The sequence below is a fragment of the Lissotriton helveticus genome, chromosome 2_1 (assembly GCF_964261635.1).
Source record: "Lissotriton helveticus chromosome 2_1, aLisHel1.1, whole genome shotgun sequence".
NCBI classification, from domain to species: Eukaryota; Metazoa; Chordata; class Amphibia; order Caudata; family Salamandridae; genus Lissotriton; species Lissotriton helveticus.
Genome location: NC_136059.1, coordinates 1,331,791,340 through 1,331,813,101, shown reverse-complemented (window position 1 = coordinate 1,331,813,101; position 21,762 = coordinate 1,331,791,340). Strand labels below are relative to the sequence as shown.

Genomic DNA, 21,762 nt, shown 5'->3' with positions numbered 1-21,762 from the left:
GTACCACGTATTCTTGTAAGTAGGCCCATTTTATCCATATCTTGTCACATGACAAGCCGTGTGTGTGAGTCTCATAGAGCATATACATCCCAACTCCCCATCAGAGCAATCCCCCAATCTCTGCATAACTTAAACTGTGCCTTTGTTCATTTACTAAGTGTCTGACCTGAAGCAGCCTGATGAGTCAGGGTCACAATCTCATTTACCTGCATAAGGTTAAGTAAATAAAAACGACAATACCAGTCTGAACAGATGTACAGATGATTGCGTTAGTCTTCATTATCTGCCTCGTCACCGGGGGCTCTAGAAGATTCTTGCCGCTCCAGCTGACACACAAATTACAAAGCATCTTTAAGGGAGGTGAAGATCTTGGCTTTACCCCCGTGCTGTATCCTCAGACGTGCTGGGAACAACATAGCATATTGCAGCTTCAGCGCTTGCAGTTTTTTCTTTACTGGTTGAAATTCACATCTCGCCTGCTGTACCGCCGTCGTGAAATCCGGAAACAGTGCAACCTCCACCCCCTGATATGTGGTTGTGCCTTTTTCTCTCGCCAGGCGTAGTGCAGCATCCCTGTCACGATATTTAAGGAGCCTGGCAATGATAGGACGCAGTGGCGCTCCTGGGATGGGTATAGGCGCAAGAGAGCGATGCGCTCTTTCAACTACTAATATGTTCGAGAAGTGTTCTGCTCCTAGCATGGTTTTAAGCATCGCCTCCACGTACAGCTCCATTTTACCTGCATTCGTGGTCTCTGGCACACCTGTAAAGCTGAGGTTATTGCGTCGGTACCGGGCTTCAGGTCCACGTAATTAGCTTGGATGACCGCCAGTAATTTTTCCATCTGGCTGCAGGAGTCTCCACTTTGTCCTCCGCGTTGGAGATGTGCTGACCCGCCTCTGTTATACGTGTGCCATGCTTGTCCAGCTTAGCCGCCATATTATCCATGCGCAGATTTGGGCTATCGATTTTGCTGCCGACTGTTTGGAGACGCTGCTGCATAGGCATCATCATGCACTCCAACTTGGTATTGCTGCCAGATTCCAGGTCAGTCTCAGTGTCTGAAGCGGCCTGCATCTGCGACTTCTTCTGCCTTTTAGATTCAAACCAGAGTTTGGTCTGCTGCTGCTTTTCTGGTTTGCCCATCTTCAAACACGAAGGCCATAGCTTATCACAGTGCACAACACTAGTCCTGGGTGCCATTAGGGAGATGTCGCAACGGTGATCCCGCTATCTCCACAAGAGAGTGGTCTAATATTCGATTATCGTCTTGCCTGGCACAACGTGCGCACTTAGCGGGAGAGCAGCACTGTCCCACTACGTCACAGCTGCACAACCTGTCCAAATGTACTCTGTGCCACTAGTAGCTGCACCCCACTACGTCCGGCTGTCAGGGTACGAGTTGCTGAGTTTTTACTGTTCTTGCGCATCTTGATTGTCAGTGCGCTCTGCTTAGGTGCACTTTATTGAGATGTCCCATGCAAAAACGTATGTCTCCCACCTCTCCTATCCAGCGCAATTCCAAAAGATGCCGCCGCCACCAGCAGCGCTCACAGACGCCTGGCCCCTCTCTTTCTACTGTCAGCCGCTCTATTCTCTCAGCGTGCGCGGGGTCTCGCCATTCACACCGTCAGACAGGCCTGCCAGTGCGATTTCTCAATGTATAAAATGGCCAGCGCAGGCACTTCGCTGATTTTTTAAATATTAGCCCGCAGTTGTCCAGACTAATGCATACTCCGTAGTTCCCGCAGTATTATTTGATCCAATAGCGGCGGTATGACCCCAATAACAGTCTTACAGTGTAATACGGAGTCACTCTGCCGTCATCTCTTACTAGCGGCGGACCACGACACCCTCCTCCAATGTGTGTCCTCACCAAGGGCAGACAGCTGAAGGTATTCTATCACTTATGTTGCAGCGAAGTTCCGGAATCGGAGCGCGCACGGGGATGATACCAGCAGGCCGCCACAGCACCAGTCCGCCCGCCCCTAGCTTTCTGTGCGTCCTCCGCAGCTTTATGGCAGCATGTCTGGGCCCAACTTCCCCAACACCCGGTGTCGACGTCTATATGCTGCTCCAAAACATCCAGCTGCCTCACAGGTATTCATCGTTTCGCGATGGCCACCATGTTGTCGCCGAATCCGTCAGCAGTAATAACTGGGAGATATTTCGCAGCAATCGAATCAGCACTCTGTTTCAGGTGCAGGAGGTGCAGAGGATGTATAATCTCCGTCCCCCGTGCTTGGATGGCTAGAAAAAGTGCAGGATTATTAGCGGATATTGGCCCCGTCCAGCAGAGCAGCACTAATGTGCGGCCATCTTGCTTCGAGCTCACTAGCGCCCCCCAGCCAGAGCGATAAATTAACAACAGATGCTCTTGGTATGCAGTATGGGGGTCCAAGCTATCTAACATGGACTTGATGGGATTGCTTTTCTTTTTCATTGAAAATAAACTTTTATTGTTCCATATTGATCTGTGTTTTGCAAGGATACCCCATTAGTCGTGGTCTACACGTTTCAAACCCTAATTCCTTTATGGGTTCTCCTCAGGACAAGGGCTGTGTAATTTCTTGAAGAGCGAGGAAAATATTTTTATGTTGGAAATGTCACTGCTTCTTTAGTATAGGAAGAGTAAAAATCCTCTGAGGCAAAAAAGATTTTTACTCCTGAGGAGAATCTATAAAGGAATTAGGGTTTGAAACGTGTAGACCATGACTAATGGGGTATCCTTGCTGAACGTAGATCAATATGGAGGACTAAAACATTTTTTTCAGTCAAAAAGAAAAACAATTCCATCAAGTCCATTTTAGATTTTTTAAATGTCTACATTTCATAATATAAACTTAATATTTCTCTCTTGCTTGAAAAAATATTGAATATCAAGAAGTGATATGAGCATTTGTAAAAAATATCCAGAGGGCATTTTATTGAGAAAAAATTATCTTCACAAAGAAGTAAAATTGTTAAAATGACGCTGCCACCTATTGTTGTTTCGTGTTTATATTTATAGAGGTTCAAGGTGCTTGTTGTAAAGCGCACAACCCCCCTATGTTGACACATGTTGGGCAATATAGCATGCCGTTTGTGACATAGCTTTAATCATTTGAATAAAATGTTGTTTTCTTTGCAGGGGCAACCAGTAACAAAAAAATTAAAGATGTGAAAAGAAGTAAAAAAAAATCACTCCAGTGGGGTAAAATCAATAACATCAGCAACATAGATTTACCTGCAGATGTAGATGGAAAGCTCAGATTAGTGGAAACAAATACAGCTAATGAAAAAACAAATGAACAGTTAGGTTCTTTGAGTGAAAATACAGAAAGAAGGTATGATTCTGAGAGCCAAGGAAAGAAACGAAAAATTGACGAAGTAGCAGAGAACAATGAAGCCAAACAAAAACCTGTGAAAATAAAAAAGTCCATACTTAAAGTTTCTAGTAAATACAAATGTCCTTTGTCAGAGGAAAGAACGGAAAGGCATTTGGAGGAAGAACCTGAAAATCCAAAAACAGAAGAGGGCTTTGCTTTACCACCCAAAATGGTGTCCAGAGTCTGTGCTTTACGTAAATCTCTTTTGCCATCAAAGCAAACTCAACGACTATCCAGTTTTAAGGGATCACTAGAAAGTTTTGGTGCAGCATACAAAACTCCTGTTACTAATAAACGGTCAACACCAGAGTTTGATCCAAAAAGTGTGACACCAAGGCTAAGTCCAACAAAGTCTCTACGGCAAAGAGATATTACTCCAGGCTTCACTGGTAAAGTAATCAGAAGTAAATCCAAGATGCATGTTTGCAATTACAGTGAAGGTAACTCTGTCTCTGAAAATAAAGATGACGGCCAGTTAAAAAGTATGGACCAGATCGAAAATATGGACGTGGGGCTGGATGTTCCAGAAGCATCACAAGAGAATCTTAAGCATAACACACGTGAGAAAAGGAGGAAAAGTTCCAGCTTGAAAGAAAATTCTTCAGAAGATGCAGAAAATTTGAAGGAGGATCCCAAGCTTTATACCCATGGCAAAAAAGTCAAAAAGATTAACCACAGAAGGGATTGTTTAAGCATTGGGCCTGTTTTGGAACAGGATCGTGGTCCTTGCAAGCATGATAAGCCAAGAATGGGGTCTTTGGAGAATGAATGCTTTATAGAAGTTGCAGGCGGTCTTCAACAAAAGGAAGATGACAAAAAAGCTAAAGTGTCTTGCCAGAAAGAACGTATTCAAAAAAGTGTAAATGTATTGCAAGACGATCTTGAATTTAACAAACATGTCAAAAATATCAAAAGGTCTTACTGTAAAGAAGTTCCTGAACACATTGAACATAGTAAACCAAATAGCAATAATCTGAATCATATGAATAGTTCTTCCCGTTCAGAATGCAATGAGGAAGAAAGTACACTGAGAAACAATACGCAGTCCAATTCTGATTATAGTGAGGATGACTCTAGTTCCGGAAAAGAAGATAGCATTGAGACAGAACAACTGGGACATGTTTCTGGGCAGTGCAATAGAAGATCGGAAAAGAAGAAACTAGGCACAGTTGATAACAATATCCATGCAGTCACTCCTCGAAAAGAATATTACAACAGACTTTCGTAAGTATTTTTCCTGATGTTCAAAAATACCAGATAAACACTTGTATATATTGTATAAAAAGCTTCCTTGTGATAAGCTTATCCACTGTTGCGAAATACAGCTTTTTCTTAGTCATTGCATTTTTGTGAAGCTGCAGTTGACTTGTTACATCCATTTTCTGAGAGGCTAACTACGTTTAAATAGTTTAGTATTCTTGTGAGCTCAGCCTTCCATTGTGTATACCTAGGATAACCTTATTCCTAAAATATCGTCTTTATTTTGTACAGTTTTTAACATTGTTTACATTTAGCAATAAAAATTGAATCTGTTTGATGCAGAACATGCATTGAGTTTAGAGTCATTGGTTCCCAGATTCCACATGATAGTAATTATATAAACTCTTTAATAAATCCATGATCTTACTGCCACCCCAAATGGCAACCTCCTCAGGTTGTAGTCTGTTTTCTGCAGATGTGCTGTTGACCATAAAAGCAATCAACAATTGCACATGATTATGATCAGATATAAAAATAACAGCAATTACACAGGATTGTAATCATAAATAACCATGCCAAAAGTACATAATTGAAAATTACTTCAAAAACGTCCATCCAATTTCCGTAAAATTAATTATTGTATCAAAAATATATACTTTTAGGTACATTGATTGCTTTTATAGTAAAAAGTGCAACAATAAGGCAAATCCTGGTTCTGCTAACTCAAGCATATATTTTAGGGCAATGATATGCAATCTTATATCTTGTACAAGCTAAAGAGGTTTTAAGTAATGGCACCTAAGATTATTGTAAAAATCACAAAAAAGCATGAAGTGCATAGTGATTTGCTTGCTCTGGCCATCAAAGGACAGGAAGTCGTATCTGGGGGACAAAAGCTCATGGCAGGAAAGGCAACTAAATGATGAGGAATCCCTAGTCTGAATCTAATATATATAAAATGGTGCATTACATTTGAAACATGAGTTAAAAAACTTTGACAGCCGTCCTTTAGCGCAAGTGAAAAGAAAAATATAACGGTTGGTTGTCCCCCCTCGCTTCTTACCCAAACTTCCCTTTTATAGGTCTTAAAGGTGTCTTTAATAGACCGGTTGGAGAGTCATGTTACGGGAGGGGGTAGACTGAATTGGCATGTTGAACAAATCAGTATAAATGGAGTTGATGTAACTTAGCCAAGGAATACACAGTGCTTTATCGAAGGACAGGTAATCTTAAATGAGTGAAACTAGCCTAATCTTTTATCCAGAAAGAACGCCAAAGTAGCAAGGGAGGGGTACAGTGTAACTATTTCTGCAAGATACTGTAACCCTGCCTCTCTATTGAGGCAGCGGTAGGTATACATAATAAACGCTTGAGGAAACTATTTTCCTCAGTCTGAAGAGCCTCACTGTTATAATGGCCCACATACCATCCTCATATGTGTCAATTGCTAATACCCTGGCCTTGTAAATTGCTAGCATATCTTTTTTTAGGTCGGGTGCCCAACTTTGCTGAAAACCTAAAAATTCCATGGGGCTCATCTTGCCCCTAACGTTTGTGATTTCATGTGACCATGAGAATGCCCAAGTAACAAAAGGTGTCGACAGTAGCTACTGGGGTATTATCTATAAAAAAAAGCTACATTTGTTTTGCTTGGCCCCACAAATCATTGTATAGGGTTTATTTTAGTTAACCATCAATTTTTTTGCTGCAATAAAATCCCCAAAGGTGTTCATTAGTCGCTGTAAGCCCACCGGGGTCCTTACCAGCAAAACAGCATTATCTGCTTACAATAGCACTATAGGACTCCTGGCGACTTGGGGTCATCTGCTTGTATTGCTTGTAGGGCCTTGTCCTCCCGGTTAATAAACAGAGAAAATAGTAGGGGGGCCAAGAACATAACCTTGCTGAATACCACTTTCTACGCTAAAATTCACAGTGCATTTGTCTTGTGCACCTAGGTGGACTTTACTCTATAATTTCTTGTATAACCTTGCAAGAAAGCAAATAATCGATCTAGGCGCATCAATGGTAAGCAAGTTGACCAGTGAATAGAGTGATCGACTAAATCAAAGGCACTACTCAAATCTGCACAGCAGAAATACAGTCTACCACCTTTAGCTCATTTATATTTACCTATTAATAAGTCCAAATTCACACATTGATCTATGGTCCCCATTCCTTGTCTAAAACCAAACTGCACTGAGAATAGTATTGAGTGTTTGCATGTCCACTCTTCCAATATCATTCTCGTAGAAGAATCTAAAAGTGATATTGGGTGGTAGTTCGTAGATTCGGTTTTGTTGCCCTTTTTTATAGATTGGTACTATAATAGACATTCCCCAAGAAGGCGGAATCACAGAGGTCACAGCCATATTAGAAATTCTCGTTAAATTGACCCCACAAATCAACAACAGTTTTATAAACATCCACTGGCACCCTGTTGGGTCCTGGGGCTTCACCCCTACACTTTCTTTCAGTGCTAATAGGACCTCTTCTATCGTGATATTCAGTGGTAGGGGAGGCCAAGGGTACTGTTTCGTGCTTGATATATTCTCCTTCCTTGCAGCTGGCAAACTAATAATGTCTATAAATTTAGCACTCCATGGAGAGTCTCGTGCTCTCCATGCCACTGGAGTCAAGCTATCCTAGCCTATGAGGGGTGAAACCCGTCCTAGGAGGCTTGTTTCCAGTCCAAGGAGGACCTGGCATGGCAGTTCAGGCTGGACTGTTCCCATTGGGCACAGGGTCAAGACTGATTTGCATATGGCTGGGTTCAAACTGGAATGGCATGGTGAGCAAAAAAACGATGGATCTGAAAGAAACACGTTAGTGTTTGATTCCTTACTTTGGAATATCCCCGGGCGTCAATCGGGATCCGGGAAGTTTTCGTCAGCAGTACCCCTGCGCGTCCCTAGGCGTCTTCTGCGGCTCCGCGTATGTTGTTAGCGTCGTGATCGCCGGGATGACGTAGTCGGAGTACTTAGACGCCGCCCTCGCGCGCTGACGTCAGTTCTTCTTTTTTCCACGCCAGCAAGCACAGATCCGGGTAGAGCAGTACTCTTAGTCATTTTTTGACTAACTTTTTGGATCACTTTTGATCTCTTCTCGAGTCGAACTTCGACTCGTGGTGCCGATAGGGATGCCTGGTTTCCAACCTTGCGAGGACTGTCAACGCTTTATGTCGGTGACCGACCCCCATGTCGATGCGTTTATTGTCTTGGGGCCGACCACGATGACAAGTCGTGCCCTGACTGCTGGGCCTTGACCTCGAAAGCTAGACGGGAGCGGTCCCGTAGGCGACTCGAGCTCCAGCAGTCGGCTCCACGCCGCTTGAGGTCCCGGTCGAGGGACCGGTTGCGGAGCTACGGTCATCACCGCTCGACGAGTCAACACCACTCGTCGGGCTCCAAGTCCTCAGGTAAGTTAAGGCACTCGAAAAAGAAGTCGAAGAGGCGTCATCGCTCTTCTGACTCCCCCCGACGCTGGCGCGACGCAGCCGGTGGTTCCGGTGACACCGCCCACGCAGCTCCGCCGGAGCTGCAAGCGCTGTGTCCAGCTCCACATCCGCCGGTCCCTGGGCTGCACGCGACGCCGGAGGAGATACGTGACTTCCTGGTGGCCATGAGGACTTACTTGCCTCCGTCGGACCCTGTCGAGGCGCCTTCGGGCCCCGCGGGTCCGTCTGGGAGTCCTAGCGGTCCGGCGGCTTCGGCCCCGGCGCCGTCGTCGACTTTGGTCCCGATGCGGCAGGACCCCGCAGGATCCAGGCCCGGATCCGGGTCGACCTCACGACACCTCCGCTGGCACCGACCCCGAGGGTGTCACCCACGACGCCGTCCCGGACGACGTCGTCCCCAGTCCCAGCCGCGGTCCGGTTCCGGCATCGGACCGGCGCCGACAGGTGAGCAATTCACCTACGACCCGGCACCATCATTTTTCCCTGACTATCCGGAGATGGATGACGCGGGGGACTGGGAGGGGTCTGAGGACCCTCTGGCACTGCAGTGCCAGTTGAGCCAGGACTGGGCAGACGAGCTAGGGGAGGCCAGTGGTCTGGACACTTCGCCCGACACTGGATTAGTCTCTCCTCCCTCAGTGGCTCTGGAGGAGGGGGATACTTACAGCGTGGTGTTGAACAGGGCGGCCAAGGCCTTGGCTCTTGAGCTCCCTGTCACGGCTGTGAGGACTAGCATCCTCACTGAGGTGCTCAAACCGTAGGCAAGCTCCTCGGAGCCTCTACTGCCGTTCAACGAATCCCTCACCAACGTTCTGTTGGGCACCTGGTTCAATCCCTCCACAGACCTACCTGGGGATCGTAACGTGGCCCGACGCCACCGCCCGGCTCCGGGCGACCCTAGCTTCCTGTCTGTTCACCCCATCCCCGAGAGCCTGGTGATCCAGGCCTCTACCTCCCAGACCGCATTCCCGACCGCTCCTCCGGATAGGGAATCCAAAAGGTACGATCAGTTTGGGAAGAAACTGTTCTCCTCCTTGAGTTTGGGGCTGCCGTCTGTCAAGACCACCTGCCTTTTGGACCGTTACACCCACTCTCTGTGGGATACGGTGGTGGAGGTGCTGCCACACTGCCCTGAGGATGCCCGGGCAAAGCTCGCCCAAGCCCTTGCGGAAGGGCAGGATGCAGCACGCTATTCCATACGGTGTGGACTCGACACAACGGACTCGCTGGGTAGAGCGATTGCAACGACGGTGGTGGTTCGACGCTATGCCTGGCTGAGGTCCGCCAACTTTTCGGGCGGTGTCTAGGCCACCCTCATGGACATGCCCTTTGATGGCCGTCGCCTCTTTGGCGACAAGGCGGATAGTGCGCTGGAGCATTTTAAGGACTCTAGGGCTACGGCCAAGTCCTTGGGCCAGGCCAACGCCAGCAAACTTCCGCTTTTCGCTCCTTTCGTGGCCAAGGAAGGGGAGCCCCCACACGTCCAGCCAGCCACAGACCGCAGACCCAGGCTCAACGCGGTTGCGGACGTGGTTACCGCCGTGGCGGTACTGGGGGACACCGGCAGGGTCAGTCCACACCCGCCCCTGCAGCATCTGCCTCTAAGCCTTCCTACTCCGGCATTTCAGACCCATTCGTTGTCAGTGGGGGACAGGGTCCGCCATCACCTCCCCCACCAGCGTACCATCGGACAGGTGGGTGCTGCAAATCGTCCGAAGGGGCTACTCCCTCCCCTTCGAGGCGACCTCTCCAGCCATGCCACCGCATGTCGGGGGATCACTTGCAACTTCTGCAGGAGGAAGTTACAGCCCTCTTGGCCAAGGGGGCCGTCGAGCGCGTTCCTGGGCCAGAAGTAGGACATGGTTATTATTCCCACTACTTTCTGGTACCCAAGAAGGGCAAAGGAAGCCTACGTCCTATCTTGGACCTACGGAGCGTCAACGGCTTCCTCCAGAAGGAGAAGTTCAAGATGCTGACGTTGGCTCAGGTCCTAGCTTCCCTGGACCCAAAAGACTGGATGGTAGCGTTGGACTTGCAGGACGCGCATTTCCACATCCCCGTCCTGCCGGCCCACCGGCGGTACCTGCGGTTCACGGTAGGCCACGAGCACTTTCAGTTTACCGTGCTCCCCTTCGGCCATACCAGCGCCCCACGGGTGTTCACGAAAGTTATGGCGGTGGTCGCAGCTCACCTGCGCAGATTAGGGGTTTCATTCTTCCCCTATCTGAAAGAAACAGGTTAGTATTAGATTCCTTACCTTAGAATATCCCCAGGCGTCAGTCTGGATCCGGAAACTTTTGCGTAGCAGTACCCCTGCGCGTCGGTAGGCGTCGTCTGCAGGCGTCCCCTGCGGCTCCGCGTCGTCGGCGTCGTGCGCCGTGATGACGTCGCTGGAGTATATAGACGCCGCCTCCGCGCGCTGACGTCAGTTCTTCTTTTTTCCGCGCCAGTTAGCGCAGATCCGAAGAGCAGTACTCCGGTCTTTGACCAAGTTTTTTGTTAACTGATTGATCTTTACGGTGCCGGTAGGATGCCCGGTTTCAAGAGTTGTGACGAGTGCGACCGCATGATGTCGGTCACCGACCACCATCGACTCTGCCTCCGGTGTCTGGGCGCGGACCACGACGTGGAGTCCTGCGTCGACTGTCGGGCCTTGACTGGAAAAGCTAGGCGGGAGCGGTCCCGCAAGCTTCTCGAGCTCCGGTTGTCGGCCCCGCGTCGAGAGCGGTCCCGGTCCGGTCGGAGGTCGAGGGAGCGGTCGAGGGAACGGTCGCGGAGCCGCCATGGGCGCTCCGGGAGTCGCCACCATTCCTCCGGCTCGTCAGGTAAGCACAAGAAGTCGGGGCGTCGCCATCGCACCCCCGACTCCCCCCGACGCCCGCGTGCTGCGGCCGGGGGCTCGGGTGACCCCACCCCCGCGGTCCCGCATGGGTCGCCGACGCCGTCTACCCCACACCTGTCGGTCCCTGGGGAAGGCGCGTCGCGTGAGGAGATCGAGGCCTTCCTCATTGCTATGAGGGCGAGGTCTTCTCCGGCGGGGCCTTCGGCGCCTGCGGGCCCGTCGGTCCCGTCTGGGGGCCCGAGCGGTTCGGGTGCTCCTGCCCCGGCGCCGCCGGTGGCTCCGGCCCCGGCGCCGCTGGTTCCCTCTGGTTCGTCGCCGGCTGGTCTCCCGGCCTCTCCGGCGTCGGTTCCTGTGGGCCAACCCGTGGTACCGCCCCCGCGTGGTGCAGTGACTCCGCCGTCGGCTCCGGCCGGCGTCGGGTCCCCGGCACCGACGCCGCGCGGCGCCACCCCCCTTTCCTCCCCGACTCCGGACTCGGAGCCGGACCGGCGTCGGCCGACGCCGGACCCGACGCCGATGGGGCCCGTTGACCCCGATGTCTATATCGTCGACCCAGAATATGGGTATGACGAGGAGGAGTATGGAGAGGGTTGGGAGGGGTCTGAGGACCCTCTATCCCGTGCCTGCCAGTACGATGTGGACTGGGTAGGTGATCTGGGTGATGCCAGTGGCCTGGACGAGTCGCCCAACCCTGGGTTTGTCTCTCCGTCCCCTGTGGCGTCCGAGGCGGGTGCTGCCTATTCGGTGGTCCTGATGAGGGCTGCCAAGGCCTTACACCTTGAGCTTCCCGTCGCGAAGGTCAAACCGAATATTCTGACGGAAGTTTTTAAACCGCAGTCATGCCCCCAGGAGCCTCTGCTGCCGTTTAATGAGGCCCTGACGGATGTCCTTCTGGGCACCTGGTCCAGGCCCGCTTCTGGTGCGCCGGTTGACCGGAACGTTGCCAGGCGTCACCGTCCCTGCTCGGACGACCCTGCCTTCCTGTCCACCCATCCCTCCCCGGAGAGTCTGGTGATCCAGGCCTCCACTTCACAGTCCGCATTTCCGTCGGCTCCGCCCGACCGGGAATCGAAGAGGTACGACCAATTTGGAAAAAAAGTGTTTTCCTCTTTGAGCGCTGGACTGCGGTCTTGTAACACCGCGTGCCTCTTGGGCCGCTACACCCACTCCCTGTGGGATACGGTCGAGGAGTGTTTGCCGCAATGCCCCCAGGAAGTGCGGGACAAGCTCACCCGGGCCTTTGTTGAAGGCCGGGATGCGGCGCGGTACTCGATCCGTTGTGGTCTGGACACCACGGACTCACTGGGACGGGCCATGTCCACTACGGTGGCGATTCGTCGCCATGCCTGGCTGAGATCTGCCAACTTCTCGCCAGACGTCCAAAATACACTAATGGACATGCCATTTGATGGCAGTCGCCTATTTGGTGACAAAGCGGACCACGCGCTGGAGCGCTTCAAGGACTCCAGGGTCACGGCCAAGTCCTTGGGTCTCTCGACCCAGCGCCAGCAGACGGGTTCGTTTCGGCCCTTTCGTGGCCAAGGGAGGGGAGGTCCCACACGTGCTGCCAGCCACGCGGCGCAGAGCGCTCCCCAGCGCGGTGGCGCCCGTGGTTTCCGCCGTGGTTGCGGTAGAGGCCAGCGTCGTGGTCAGTCCACGCCTCCCTCCGCTGCGGCATCCAAGCCTTCCTAGTCCGAGCTTTCGGGCTCACGTGACGCCAGTGGGTGGCAGGGTTCGCCATCACCACTCCCGCTGGCGCGCGATAACATCGGACAGGTGGGTGCTGCAGCTTGTCCGAAGGGGCTATGCCCTCCCCTTCGAGTCCACTCCTCCAGCCATGCCACCGCAGAACCACCGTGTGTCGGAGGACCACTTGACACTTCTGCAGGAGGAAGTTACGGCCCTCTTGGCCATGGGGGCCATCGAGCGCATTCCTGGGCCAGAAGTAGGGTGTGGTTGCTACTCCCACTACTTTCTGGTACCCAAGAAGGACAAGGGAGGCCTGCGTCCTATCTTGGATCTACGGAACGTCAACGGCTTCCTCCGGAAGGAGAAGTTCAAGATGTTGACTTTGGCTCAGGTCTTGGCTGCTCTAGACCCACAGGACTGGATGGTAGCGTTGGACTTGCAGGATGCGTACTTTCACATCCCCGTCCTGCCGGCCCACCGGCGTTACCTGCGGTTCACGGTAGGCCACGAGCACTTTCAGTTTATCGTGCTCCCATTCGGCCTTACCAGCGCCCCACGGGTGTTCACGAAAGTGATGGCGGTGGTCGCAGCTCATCTGCGCCGGTTAGGGGTTTCAGTCTTCCCCTACCTCGACGACTGGCTGTTGAAGGCGGGCTCGCCCCAGACAGTCGTCCACCACCTTCAGATGACGGCAGACCTCCTGCACGAGCTGGGGTTTTCCATCAATGTGCCGAAATCACACCTGTGTCCCTCTCAAAAGCTCCTTTTCATCGGAGCGGTTCTCGACTCGGCGCAGTTTCGGGTTTATCCTCCGGAACGGCGGGTCCGGGATATTCAGGCTCTGATTCCCATCTTTCAGCCGTTATCCCGGGTTTCGGTCAGGTTGACGCTGCGGCTTCTGGGGCTGATGGCCTCCTGCATCCTTCTGGTGCATCACGCCAGATGGCGGATGCGGGCTCTGCAGTGGGACCTGAAGTTTCAGTGGGCCCAGCATCAGGGCAACCTATCCGACCATGTCCTGATCTCGGAGGGCACTGCGAGACAGTTGCAGTGGTGGCTTACGGACCGCGATTGGGTCAGGGGCAGATCCCTCTCCCTTCCCCAACCGGAGCACGTGGTTGTGACGGACGCGTCCCTCCAAGGCTGGGGTGGCCACTTGGGAGAGGCGGAGATCAGAGGCCTCTGGTCTCCGGCGGAGTCCCGGCTCCATATCAACATGTTGGAGCTGCGGGCGATCCGCCTAGCACTGAAGGCATTCCTCCCCTTTGTCGACGGGAGTGTAGTGCAGGTGTTCACGGACAACACCACCGCCATGTGGTACTGCAACAAACAGGGCGGTGTGGGGTCGTGGACCCTTTGCCAAGAGGCTCTGCGCCTCTGGCAATGGCTGGCACGTCAGGGCGTGACTCTGACGGTTCAACACCTGGCAGGTTCTCTGAACGCCAGGGCGGACGAACTCAGCCGTCGGTGCTCGGTGGATCACGAATGGCGTCTGAACTCGGATGTGGCGAGAGGCCTCTTTCAGCAATGGGGAGAGCCTTGGTTAGATCTATTCGCCACAGAAGAGAACGCGCAATGTCATCAGTTCTGCGCGTTGGAGTTTCCAAGACGGCACTCGCTCGGCGACGCCTTTCGGCGCGAGTGGAGTTGCGGTCTGTTGTACGCCTTTCCGCCTATACCACTTCTGCCCAGAGTGCTGAAGAAGATCAGGCGCGACCGGGCCCAAGTTATCCTTGTGGCTCCGGACTGGGCTCGAAGATACTGGTATCCCGAGCTACTCAGCATGACAGTCGGTCCCTCGTTCCGCCTGCCCCTTCAGGAGGACCTTCTGTCGCAGCAGCAGGGGACGGTCCTCCACCCGAACCTGTCCAGTCTCCACCTCCATGCGTGGAGATTGAGCGGCGACAGTTGAGGCCATTTGACTTGCCTCCTGAAGTCTGTGATGTTATTCTGGCAGCCAGGCGTCCCTCCACAAAGTCGGTATACGCCTGCCGGTGGAACAGATTTGTGGCATGGTGCACAGCAAAGGCTGTGGATCCCCTTTCTGCCCCTCTGTCTGAGGTTCTCCTCTTCCTCCTTTCCCTTGCCCAGCAGGGCTCTGCTCTGGGCACTATCAAGGGCTATCTTTCTGCCCTTTCCGCCTTCTTGAGGCTACCTGATCAGCCATCTTTGTTCAAGTCCCCTATTGTGTTAAGATTCTTGAAGGGCATCACGCACATGTATCCTCCAACTCCGTTCGTGATGCCTCAGTGGGACTTGAACTTGGTTTTGACTTTCCTGATGTGCGCTCCCTTTGAGCCCCTTCATTCCTGTCCTCTCCGTCTTCTCACCTTAAAGACGGCCTTCCTGGTAGCCATCACCTCTGCCAGGAGAGTGAGTGAGCTCCAGGCTCTTTCTATTCAACCTCCTTTCTTGTCTGTTCATCCTGATAAGGTGGTTCTTCGGACTAGACCTTCTTTCCTGCCCAAGGTAGTCTCTGCTTTTCACATTGGGCAGTCCATCACCTTGCCCTCCTTCTTCCCGCCTCCGCATCCTTCAAAGGATGAAGAGCGGCTCCATCGTCTGGACCCAAAACGTGCGCTTTCATTCTATATGGATCGCACACGCCAGTTCCGGGTGGATGACCAACTGTTTGTTGGCTACGTGGGTGAGAAGAAGGGAAGGGCGGTACAGAAACGGACCATCTCTCGGTGGGTCGTCCTGTGCATCAAAGCATGCTACTCTTTGGCTCGGAAGGAGCCTCCTGTTGGGCTGAGGGCCCATTCCACTCGGGCTACGGCGGCTACTACTGCCCTGGGCCGGGGAGTCCCTTTGCAGGACATTTGCCAGGCGGCTACGTGGGCCTCGCTGCACACCTTTGCGAGGCACTACTGCCTGGACAGTCAAGTCCGGAGGGATGGCTTCTTTGGCCGTTCGGTCCTCCAGGACTTTCTGGTGTAGGTTGTATTGGTTCGCAGACCCACCACCGGGGTTGGTATTGCTGGGGTATCTATTCTAAGGTAAGGAATCTAATACTAACCTGTTTCTTTCAGATGAACAAGTTACTTACCTTCGGTAACGATATATCTGTAAGAAACAGTAGTTAGTATTAGATTCCTTACCGCCCCACCCGTCCTCCCCGTTCTGCGAACTGATACCTAGGGTTAAGGACATCCCTTTCAGGGCCCTAGTTTCAAATGGCACCAGTGTTGGTTCTCACATGGCTCTGCGTGTTCTGGCGCGGAAAAGCTGTGTACAAAGAACTGACGTCAGCGCGCGGAGGCGGCGTCTATATACTCCAGCGACGTCATCACGGCGCACGACGCCGACGACGCGGAGCCGCAGGGGACGCCTGCAGACGACGCCTACCGACGCGCAGGGGTACTGCTACGCAAAAGTTTCCGGATCCAGACTGACGCCTGGGGATATTCTAAGGTAAGGAATCTAATACTAACTACTGTTTCTTACAGATATATCGTTACCGAAGGTAAGTAACTTGTTCATCTCGACGATTGGTTGCTGAAGGCGGGCTCGCCCCAGACAGTCGTCTCCCACCTCCGGACTACAGCCGACCTCCTGCACTCGCTGGGGTTCTCCATCAACGTGCCAAAGTCACACCTATGCCCCTCTCAGAAGCTCCTTTTCATCTGAGCTTTTCTGGACTAAGTGCAGTTTCGGGTTTATCCCCCCGAACAGCGGGTTCAGGATATTCAGGCTCTGATTCATATCTTTCAGCCTTTATCCCGGGTCTCGGCCAGGTTGACGCTGCGGCTCCTGTGGCTGATGGCCTCCTAAATCCTTCTGGTGCATCACGCCAGGTGGCGGATGCGGGCTCCGCAGTGGGACCTGAAGTTTCAGTGCGCACAGCCTCAGGGCAACCTGTCCAACCACGTCCTGATCTCGGAGGGCACTGCGAGCCAGTTGCAGTGGTAGCTCACGAACCGCGATTGGGTCAGCGACAGATCTCTCTCCCTTTCCCAACCGGAGCACTTAGGGGTGACAGATGCGTCCATCCTGGGATGGGGGGCCCCATGGGAGAGAGGGAGATCAGAGGCCTCTGGTCTCCGGCGGAGGCCTGGCTCCATATCAACCTTCTGGAGCTGCGGGCGATCGATCTTGCACTGAAGGCATTCCTTCCCTCTGTCCGGAGAAGTGTAGTGCAGGTGTTCACGGACAACACCACCGCCATGTGGTACTGCAATAAACAGGGCGGGGTGGGGTCGTGGACCCTCTGTCAGGAGGCTCTGAGCCTCTTGACTTGGCTGGAACACCAGGGCATCACACTGGTGGTTTAACACCTGGCAGGTTCCCTGAACGCCAGGGCGGACAAACTCAGCCGTCGGTGCATGATGGATCACGAATGGCGTCTGAACTTTGACGTGGCGCATGGTCTCTTTCTGCAGTGGGGAGAGCCTTGGTTAGATCTATTCACCACCGAAGAGAACGCGCAATGTCATCAGTTCTGCGCATTAGAATTTCAAAGGCAGCACTCGTTCGGAGACGCTTTTCGTCGCGAGTGGAGCTGCGGTCTCTAGTACGCCTTTTCAGCTATACCACTTCTGCCCAGAGTGCTGAAGAAGATCAGGCGAGACCGGCCCAAGTCATCCTTGTGGCTCCGGACTGGGCACGAAGATACTGGTATCCCGAGCTACTCAGCATGTCAGTTGATCCCCCCCTGATTCGTCTGGCTCTTCAGGATGACCTTCTGTCGCAGCAGAAGGGGACTGTCCTTCACCGAACCTGCCCAGTCTCCACCTACATGCATGGTGATTGAGCGGCGATAGTTGAGGCCATTTGACTTGCCTCCTGAAGTCTGTGATGTGATTCTGGCAGCCAGGCGTCCCTCCACAAAAACGGTATACGCCTGCAGTTGGAACAAATTTGTGGCATGGTGCACAGCAAAGGCTTTGGATCCACTCTCTGCCCCCCATTCAGAGGTTCTCCTCTTCCTTCTGTCTCTTGCCCAGCAGGGCTCTGCTCTGGGCGCTATCAAGGGCTACCTCTCGGCCGTTTCAGCCTTCTTAAGGCTACCTGATCAGCCTTCTCTTTTCAAATCCCCTGTTGTAAATAGATTCTTGAAGGGCATCACACACCTGTTCCCTTCGTGATGCCTCTGGGTTTTAAACCTTGTTATGACTTTTCTGATGTGCGCTCCCTTTGAGCCACTTCATCATTGTCCTCTTCGTCTTCTGACTCTTAAAACTGCTTTCCTGGTTGCCATCACCTCTGTCAGGAGAGTGAGTGAGCGCCAGACTCTATCTTCAAAACCTCCTTTCCTCTCTGTCCATCCGGACAAAGTTGTTCTGAGGACGCGTCCTTCTTTACTGCCCAAGTTAGTCACTGCCATTCACATCGGGCAGTCCACCATCTTGCCCACCTTCTTTCTGCCTTCGCATCCTGCGAAGGATGAAGAGAGGTTCCACCATCTGGACCCAAAACGTGCGCTCTCCTTCTATCTAGATCGCACACGCCAGTTCCGGGTGGACGACCAGCTCTTTGTTGGTTACATGGGTGCTAAAAAGGGACGGGCGGTGCACAAGCGGACCATCTCTCGGTGGGTCGTCTTGTGCATCAAAGTTTGCTACTCCTTGGCGAAAAAGGAGCCTCCTGTTGGGCTGCAAGCCCATTCCACTCGGGCCACGGCGGCTACTACTCCCTGGATCGGGGAGTTCCCTTGCAGGACATCTGCCAGGCAGCTACTTGGGCCTCGCTGCAAACGTTTGCTAGGCACTACTGCCTAGACAGCCAAGTCCAGAGAGATGGCTTTTTCGGCCGTTCTGTTCTCCAGGACTTTCTGGTGTGATCTTGGTTCGCAGACCCACCACTGGGGTTGGTATTTCTGGGGTATCTATTCTAAGGTAAGGAATCTAACACTAACGTGTTTCTTTCAGATGCACAAGTTACTTACCCTTGGTAACGATACATCTGAAAGAAACATTAGTTAGTGTTAGATTCCTTACCGCCGCACCCATCCTCCCCGTTCTGCGAACCGATATCTAGGGTTAAGGACATCCCTTTCAGGGCACTAGTTTGATGGCACCAGTGTCGGTTTCTATCATGGCTCTGCATTATTGGTGCGGAAAGCTATGTACAGAAATGACGTCAGCGCGCGAGGGCGTCGTCTAAGTATTCCGACGACGTCATTCCGGCGATCACGACGCCGACGACGGATGCGGAGCCGCAGACAATGCCTAGCGACGCGCAGAGGTACTGCTGACGAAAACTTTCCGAATCCAGTCTGACGCCTAGGAATATTCTAAGGAAAGGAATCTAACACTAACTAATGTTTCTTACAGATATATCGTTACCGAAGGTAAGGAACTTGTGCATTTAGGCCCAGATCTCTATACTGGGGTGAATGTATGACATTGTTCTGCATTCTACCCATCATTTTTTTTGCATGACTCACAAACATAGCAGATGTACCGACTGCTCAATTACAACTGCATTAACTGTGATGCATTTGTAATACGGCGAACAGGACATCTCTAGCTTCATGCTAGAGTGCCCTGTACATTAAACTCTAAATTCAGTACAGTCTGTTCTTCTGAGCCACCACTTTGCACCTATCCACCCCTCCGATATTCTATATTGTAACTAGGGACCTGTGCTGATTCTGGATCTTCACCATCTTTGCTTTTTAAAAGTGACACCCTCCAATTGACAGGTTGTAGTAAATGATTTGGCCTGGTGCAGGGCGTGATTGACTCTTTTATGGTGCATGTAATTATCTTAGTGTGGCTCTCATTAGCCCTATATAGTGCATCCATCAATGGGCCTTGTAACAACGATCATTGGCCTCTCAATACATGGCCTGCCTTATAAAGGATGTCAGTGGCACCACAGTGCATCCATCAGCTTGTCTTGTGCAGAGCATCGGGTTCCCCATGCACTGCATGGTGTTCCTAGTGACAGACCTCTGATGCTGCACACAGTGCTTACACCGCTCGTAAACTCAGTCAGTGCATGTGTCAGTGGGCCTAGTAAGCAATGTCAATGGGGCCAACCCAGTGGAGGTAGCCTTGAGCCTAGTAAGCAGCATCATTGGCCCCACACACTGTGTCATTAAGCCTGTTAGGGAGAATTAGTTCATGTCCACAGCTGAGAATTACAGCATCTTTCATCTTGTAATAGGAAGAGATATTAATATTTTTCAATTGGTACAGATCTACTTTGACTTATGATGCTTTAGATACTGATGCCACAGCCAGGTCTAAAACCTTGTTTCCTTTCAAAACTCTTTGAATTGTAAAAAAGAAGAGACTTAGTGAAGCATTCGCCCAACTAGAAACACTTGTTACTCCAGTATTGGAACTTTTACAGAATTACGTGCTTGAATCATTCCCGTTGTTGAGATGTGAGTCCCCGGTATATGAAAATAGCAAGGCTAAACAAATACAAAGCAGAAATCAGGCTTAGGCCCATTTCAGTTTTGTAACATCTCTATCATTTTGTAAAAGAGACCAAAAGTAATTCCTGAACCAATCAGGGCCTCTCACCCTCTAGAACACTCCTGGAAGAACCTTAGACCCTCATATTTTCACAGCACATATACAAAGATACACCTGGAAAAATCCAAAGGTGATCCTCTCAGGGGAGGAGAGTGTGTCGCATGTGAATCTATGAAAGATTTCAATGCTGGAGAACCACAGTTACAGATAAGTAACTTATTTTATTACTCTAGTATTGTAACTTTTATAGATTCACATGCTTGAATTAGAGTATCTAGCAGTCAGTAGCACATTTTCTCCTACGTAATTCTAAGAGTGTGCTCCAAAGTGTCAATCTGCAAAGAAGCAGATCTAACTGAAACCATAGTCCAAAAACTGATAAATATTGCATACGTAAACAATTGCATATTTTAAAAGAATCATAACTAGATCCTCTATGGGTAAAAGGTCAGATTATGAACATATATAAATACATACAGATAAAATGTGCACAGACTTACAGCAGAAAGGAAGGAGGGATGAAGGAGAGAGCTCACCGTCACTGGAAAAGGATCCTCAGCACTGCATGCCCTACTGCTACATCTTTTTGAGCGGCTGCATCCAAGCTGTAATGTCTGGTGAAGGTGTGGGTACTCCCCCAGGTTGCAGCCCTGCAGATATCCTGGATAGGTACTCCAGCAAAAAGAGCAGTAGATGTAGACATTGCTCTTGAAGAGTGAGCATGCACCTGTGCCCGCAGAGGCTTTCCTGCCGCTTGATGGCAGCACTGGATTGCACTTGAGATCCAATGAAAATCCCCCCTTTTGGATAGAGGATAGCCCTTCCTGGGGGCACTGAAGGATACAAAAAGCCGGGTAGATTTGCAAAATGTCTTAATTCTTTCCAGCTAAAATTTCAGGCATCCCTTAATATCCAGCTATGAAGAGCTCTTTCCTCCACAGTTGCTGGTAGTGGAAAAAAGGTTTTAAGGATAAGAGGCTCGTTCAAATGAAAGTCCGATGGAACTTTGGGGATAAACTTGGGATTAGTACAAAGGACTACTTGGTTGTCCCTAAACTGTAGAAACAGTTCCTGTATAGTCAGCGCCTGAATTACTTCAACTCTCCTGGCAGATATCAGCGCCGGAAGAAAGGCAACCTTCCCTAAAACACGGACACACATCAAGGGCCATCGGATGCCTGACTGGGATTGACCATAAAGTGCAAGGTGCATAATCTCAACCTGGTCAACAAAACCTGCTGATAATTATTGCTTACCCATATGAGATAGGTTTCCATGACAAGGACAGTCTCTGACTTTGTCCAAATTGATAGCCACAGAAGTAGTGGTCGAATTCTAATAAGGTCATTAACATTATCAAGGTCAAGTACTGCAAGGCTAATTTAAGCAGCTGTGCTCTGTGGGACCCCAACAATCTTTTCAAACATCCATTTTCAATTCTCTGTATAACCATAACATATTTAATCCATCAGACACCAGTGCCATAGGTTGCAACGGTTATTCATTAAGCTTTTTATACAGTCGCAAACCCCTTAATAAGCTTTGAACCTATGTTTTTCATAAATCTAAAGAGACCCTACAAAGTTTGGGCAAACGTGGCTGCAGTTGCTACACCCAGTTGATTCTATGTACTGTGATCATCAAACAATATACCCAAATAGGAAAAAGTTTGGCCTGGTACAATTTTGGTAGAGTTAAGAAAGAAATACTTACCCATGTTTGGTGTAGGTGTGTAAATCATGATGCGAGTTTTGGAGTGATTGACTGTTAGTTCTA

The 21,762-nt window shown here is 51.0% G+C and overlaps 1 protein-coding gene across 4 annotated transcripts in view; it reads left to right on the top strand.

Annotated features, from left to right (window-relative positions):
• Positions 1-21,762, top strand: part of CENPC (centromere protein C) — a 1,220,926-nt gene that overhangs the window by 673,135 nt on the left and 526,029 nt on the right. For all 4 annotated transcript variants that reach the window (XM_078676246.1, XM_078676245.1, XM_078676249.1 and 1 more), the window contains one exon: positions 3,131-4,592. In XM_078676246.1, coding sequence (XP_078532372.1) covers positions 3,131-4,592 — 1,462 coding nt within the window. The remainder of the gene's footprint in view (positions 1-3,130; positions 4,593-21,762) is intronic.